General features: G+C 47.7%; 1 protein-coding gene across 1 annotated transcript; it reads left to right on the forward strand.

Moving 5' to 3' along the window:
• Window positions 1–66: 66 nt before the first annotated feature.
• LOC311099734 (stanniocalcin-like) lies at window positions 67–2,694 on the forward strand (the record flags this gene model as incomplete). Its single annotated transcript, XM_084140471.1, has 5 exons — window positions 67–181; window positions 443–585; window positions 695–802; window positions 949–1,052; window positions 2,403–2,694. The coding sequence occupies 5 exons, from the start codon at window positions 67–69 to the stop codon at window positions 2,692–2,694; spliced, it is 762 nt and encodes a 253-aa protein (XP_083996597.1).
• Between the last annotated feature and the right edge of the window lie 3,776 nt (window positions 2,695–6,470).

The raw sequence follows: 6,470 nt of genomic DNA on the forward strand, positions 1-6,470 counted from the left end.
CCAGCAAAAATCAAGCCGACCTCTCCTACCTGTCCCACCCGAAGAATATCACCCTATTTGGACAAGATGCTAGCTAAATTCGGCCTGTTCGCTATCTTCCTAGTCCTGGGGACTTCTGCCTTCGACACCGAACCAGAGGAATCCTCTCCTCGCCGTGCACGCTTCTCCTCCAACAGCCCCTGTGAGTACCGTTGGTTAGCCTAATGTGCAAAAAACAATGCAAACTGCAGTTCTCATCCAAAAAGGCTGTAGATATAGAGTGCATTGTGTTCAAGCACAAGAGTTGGGTATGAAAGTTGCCTCTTCTGATCCAACCTTCCTAAAATAGTTGCATTCCCATGAATAGAGAAATAGGCACATTCTTAAATGTGCGTGAGTGTAGCCCACCACAGCCTATGTCAATTGCTGAAGTTTGATGTGTTTCCCCCCCCCCCCTTTCCAGCGGAAGTGGCTGGGTGTTTGAGTGGTGCTGTAGCCGTGGGATGTGGACCATTTGCCTGCCTGGAGAATTCTACCTGTGACACGGATGGCATGCACGATATCTGCCAACTGTTCCTCCACACCGCAGCTACCTTCAACACACAGGTAATCTATACACACACACACTTTTTTGACAACCCACTGCAGTGTCTCTAACCCTGTGTGTGTGTGTGTGTGTGTGTGTGTGTGTGTGTGTGTGTGTGTGTGTGTGCAGGGTAAGACATTTGTAAAGGACAGTCTGAGGTGTATTGCCAATGGCGTCACGTCTAAAGTGTTCCAGACCATCAGGCGCTGTGGAATCTTCCAGAGGATGATCTCTGAGGTCAGTCACTGGCTTTATTATTAGAGATTTACAACATATCAGCCGTCATACCTTCCTATTGGCGCCAAAACTATCCCAAATAACCTCTACTGTGTGGTAGGATGAAGTGCTAGTTTCTGAGAGTTAAAATTATTGTGTGTGCATAGGTCCAGGAGGAGTGTTACAGTAGGCTGGACATCTGTGGTGTGGCTCGCTCCAACCCTGAGGCCATTGGAGAGGTGGTACAGGTACCTGCACACTTCCCCAACAGGTGAGTCAGTCAAATCAAATCAAATTTTATTGGCCACATGCGCCGAATACAACAGGTGTAGACATTACAGTGAAATGCTTACTTACAGCCCTTAACCAACAGTGCATTTATTTTAAATAAAAAAGTAAAATAAAACAACAACAAAAAAGTGTTGAGAAAAAAAGAGCAGAAGTAAAATAAAATAACAGTAAGGAGGCTATATATACAGGGGGGTACCGGTGCAGAGTCAATGTGCGGGGGCACCGGCTAGTTGAGGTAGTTTAAGTAATATGTACATGTGGGTAGAGTTAAAGTGACTATGCATAAATAATGAACAGAGTAGCAGCAGCGTAAAAAGATGGGGTGGGGGGTCGGGTGGGGGGCAGTGCAAATAGTCTGGGTAGCCATGATTAGCTGTTCAGGAGTCTTATGGCTTGGGGGTAGAAGCTGTTGAGAAGTATTTTGGACCTAGACTTGGCACTCCGGTACCGCTTGCCGTGCGGTAGCAGAGAGAACAGTCTATGACTAGGGTGGCTGGAGTCTTTGACAATTTTGAGGGCCTTCCTCTGACACCGCCTGGTATAGAGGTCCTGGATGGCAGGAAGCTTGGCCCCAGTGATGTACTGGGCCGTACGCACTACCCTCTGTAGTGCCTTGCGGTCGAAGGCCAAGCAGTTGCCATACCAGGCGGTGATGCAACCAGTCAGGATGCTCTCGATGGTGCAGCTGTATAATTTTTTGAGGATCGGAGGACCCATGCTAAATCTTTTCAGTCTCCTGAGGGGGAATAGGCTTTGTCGTGCCCTCTTCACGACTGTCTTGGTGTGTTTGGACCATGATAGTTCGTTGGTGATGTGGACACCAAGGAACTTGAAGCTCTCAACCTGTTCCACTACAGCCCCGTCGATGAGAATGGGGGCGTGCTCAGTCCTCTTTTTTTTCCTGTAGTCCACAATCATCTCCTTTGTCTTGGTCATGTTGAGGGAGAGGTTGTTATCCTGGCACCACACGGCCAGGTCTCTGACCTCCTCCCTATAGGCTGTCTCATCGTTGTCGGTGATCAGGCCTACCACTGTTGTGTCGTCGGCAAACTTAATGATGGTGTTGGAGTCGTGCCTGGCCATGCAGTCATGGGTGAACAGGGAGTACAGGAGGGGACTGAGCACGCACCCCTGAGGGGTCCCCGTGTTGAGGATCAGTGTGGCAGATGTGTTGTTACCTACCCTTACCACCTGGGGGCGGCCCGTCAGGTGTTAAGTGTGTGTGTGTGTGCGTGCGTGCGTGCGTGTGTGTGTGCGTGTGTGTGTGTGTGTGAGTGAGTGAGAGTGACTAATGCGATGTGTGTGTGATAACGGTGAGTCTGTATTCCAGGTACTACAGCACTCTGCTTCAGTCCCTGCTGGCCTGTGATCAGGAGACAGTGGCGGTTGTCAGGGCAGGGCTTGTTTCAAGGCTGGGGCCAGACATGGAGACCCTCTTCCAGCTGCTGCAGAACAAGCCCTGCCCCCAGGATTCTAACCAGGGTGTTAACTCCTCCCCTCCCGGCTGGCGCATGGGGTCTCCCCCCTCCTTCAAGATCCAGCCCAGCATGAGAGGAAGAGACCCCACCCACCTGTTTGCTAGGAAACGCTCTCTGGAGGAGTCGGATAGAGAGATGGAGTAGAGAGGACACACACACTCACACCACAGCTACCTTAAACACATAAACACTCTCATTTTAAAAAAAACATTTGAGTCATTTAGCAGACACTCTTATCCAGAGTGACTTACAGTTAGTGAGTGCATACATTTTCATACTGGCCCCCCGTGGGAAACGAACCCACAACCCTGGCGTTGCAAGCGCCATGCTCTACCAACTGAGCTACAGGGGGCACTCACACTCATGAATGCTTCAACTGTCTATGTATGCTGACACACACATATTTTCACATGCAAAGTGATTAAGGGTAAATGATTAAGGGAAGTTTGGGGCTGTTGTAATGTAGTGGTTGATTTGGGGAAGCGTCTATCGAACTGCTGTTGAAAGTATTTCTGTGTTGGCTGATACTTGATGAGAGGGAGATGAAACTTGTTACCTGGACTTTGAATGTGGAGGATTATATCTGCTCAGAATAGCCTCAACTAAACCTAGAGAGCTGATAATTTAATGTTAACAATTTAAACATTTCAAAGGCCATCTAGAAAACGAACCGTCACTGTAGTTCCATCTGATTTCAACATGGCACTACAGCCATAACATCCCAGTTTTGACCAGTGATTAACAAGACAATCCTATTTAAAAAGAGCTATGGGCATATTATTATAGATATTTATTTTCTGACAGAATGTTTATTTATGATGTTGATGTTGTATTATGTCTTTAGTTGTAACTTGTGTGATTGGTTTAAGTTGTCGGCTGTGGGCGGGGTTTGACATCTTGATGTGACGTCACTTTCTGATGCCGTACTGTATGCCGCTCTATGAGGATGTCACCACCCCCTCAGAGGGACATGTCAACGCAACGCGCTGGTCGTGGGGCTCACCGCATCCTTCTCTGTCTCTGTCTGTGTTAATGTTAGAGTCTTATACTGTGTAAGAACACTACAATGGTGTACTGTGTAAGATGTGGTTAGATCATATATGATTTGCGATCCTGTGTGTAAGAGAATGTGTGTGTGTGCTAGGCTAGTTGAGTCTGGTACTCTACACTATGTGGGCTTGGGGTAATTCTCTCTGCTACAAATAAATGTTGTAACCTTCATAATTTTGTCTATGGTGATTTGTGTCGAGACTAGTGATTAAACGATCACAGTTTCACACATCGATGATCTTAAATCATTTGCATTGGTGTTAGAGTGTGAGGTTAAAGTATTTTGGAAGTTTATACTGTCATTTCCATCCACTGGGTGGCAGTATACTCCTATGGATGATCCCTGGCCAGGGCCTGTGCTTCCTCAGTACAGTCTACTCTACAACAAGATTATCTCTGGTACAAATCTCCAGTCCCAGCCAAACTCCCCAGGCCTATGACTTTACCAGACCTCTGTACATACAGCCAGAACCAGCATTCTAAATCACAGGCCTGTAAGCCCTCCTACGTTCTTCTTACCACTTTCTCACAGTTAGTTTATATGCTTTCCAAACTCATCTGTTAGAAGTCTATCTGACAGACCAGCCCTAAGTGGTTCAAAACATCCCGAATTGAGGTAATGATAATAACTCTCCCTAATCAATCAATATGATCAGTTATGAGGTTGTTGGCCCAGACAGTTTGAAAGGGAAGGGAGGAGAGGTGTACAATAGGAAATGATCTATACTGCTAATGGCTCCCTAAGTGTTCAGTAATGACATAGAATACATTATTTATCTCTCTGTCTCTCAGGAGTACATTTGGTAACATTTACCAGTTTCAACTGCTTCAGAAAGAAACGATGCTATACTAAAAAGTTATGTTTCTAAAATGGCGGTTTGGGTCACAGCTGATCCATTCCTTCTAGGTCGTTATTAGGGTCAGAAACAGAAACAGTGGTGGTTGTGGTTATTGGGTGGGTCGCAGCAGGGAATTTTGGAAGGCTTTAGATGGGTCACAGTACAAAATAGTCTGGGAACCAGTGGTAATGAGGTACTCAGTGCTGACTCTCTGTCTGTCTCTCACACACACACACAATAGCTAGTGTTGGCTATTCAGCATGATAAATCCATTGGGGTGGGGGCAGGGTAAAATGTCAGTTGAGGTGACAAAACAAATAATACATGTCCAAAGGGGGAGCAGATGGGGGTAGGAAGTCTGGGGGGGGGGACAGGTAGCTGACTATTCAGCAGCCTGATGATGTGGGGGTAGAAGCTATTGACCAGTCTTTCATTTACATTTTAGTCATTTAGCAGACACTCTTATCCAGAGCGACTTACAGTTAGTGAATACATATTTTTTTTATACTGGCCCCCCGTGGGAATTGAACCCACAACCCTGGCGTTGCAAACGCCATGCTCTATCAACTGAGCTACATCCCTGCCGGCCATTCCCTCCCCTACCCTGGGCCAATTGTGCGCCACCCATGAGTCTCCCGGTCGCGGCCGGCCGCAACAGAGCCTGGATTCGAATCAGGATCTCTAGTGGCACAGTTAGCACTGCGATGCAGTGCCTTAGACCACTGCGCCACTCAGGAGTCTGCAGTTTTTGCCATGATGCTCTTATACTGCTCCTATACTTAGTGATGGAAGCGGGGAGAACAGGGCATGGCTCGGTGGCTGGGCTCCCTGATGATCTTCTTGGCCTTCCTACGACACAGGCAGTGTGAACCCAATGATGCGTTCGGCTGAGCGTACCACCCTCTGTAGCACCTTGCGGTCAGCGGCGGTGGAGTTGCCGTACCAGGCTGTGATGCAGCCCGACAGTATGCTCTCGATGGTGCTCCTGTAGAACACCGTGAGGGCCCTCGGGGACAGGCCGGACTTCTTCAGCATCCTGAGGTTGAAGAGTCGCTGTCGTGCTTTATTCACCACGGTGTCCGTGTGGTTTGACCATTTCAGCTCATCTGAGATGTGTACGCTGAGGAACTTGACACTGTTGCTAGCCACCCTGTGAATAAAAATCTTCAGCATTTTTACAAAAGGCTGAGAACACTGATAGCCCCTGTGTTTCTCCAGGCTGATCCTCTGCTAGCTCCTACAGGTGTTGAAAACAGCACCACACTGGATGCCAGTGACTCTGACACCCCTCTGAACAATCTGTCCCTGGTGGAAACTGCAGCCCCATTATGGCTCCTCACACCCTGTAACGGCAGCTCATGGCCCATTAACCCCAATAGAGTCCACATACAGCCAGGAGAGCACTTAATGGAGAGGGGTGGCAGGGGTGGGGTGTTTGCATTAACACCTTGGTGGGGGACATTCATTGACGTCATTGTGTGCGTTTGTTTGTGGTGGTCAACATATAGGGCAGATGGCTGTGCTAACAGCCCTCATTTCCAGGAATACAAGCAGCCCTGAGAAAACACACTCCTCAACGCGTTTAGACAAGCCAAGATTTACACAGTGACTCAGGGAGAGCTCAGGGAAGTTAACACTATTCAGGGTAATCAGGTTAGAATAGGCTACTTCAAATATAGAGAGAGAATGGGTGGGGTGCTTTATCCTTAAGCCTTGGGAGAAGTTTATTGAAAATTCCTGAAACTGAAATAATAAGGATAGGATCCATATGAAATGGTTTTATTCAACACAGTTACCGGTAGGTATGAGCTGTGAATAGAACACAGGACATAGAACACAGAAACAGCCGAAATCTCACCAGAGACAGCTAATGCAGCCAGAAGTTTAACAGAACGTTTCCTCTCCAAGGGACAGACATGCTCTCCAGACCCTGGACCTCAGCCAAACAGGCTGTCAACTGTGAGTGCGTGTGTGTGTCTGGCAGGAAGCTTCTGTCTGCTGTAAGGTCCAGATCTCAGGGTGATTGATAGA

Source organism: Coregonus lavaretus (genome assembly GCF_964263955.1).
Source record: "Coregonus lavaretus genome assembly, chromosome: 24".
NCBI lineage: Eukaryota > Metazoa > Chordata > Actinopteri > Salmoniformes > Salmonidae > Coregonus > Coregonus lavaretus.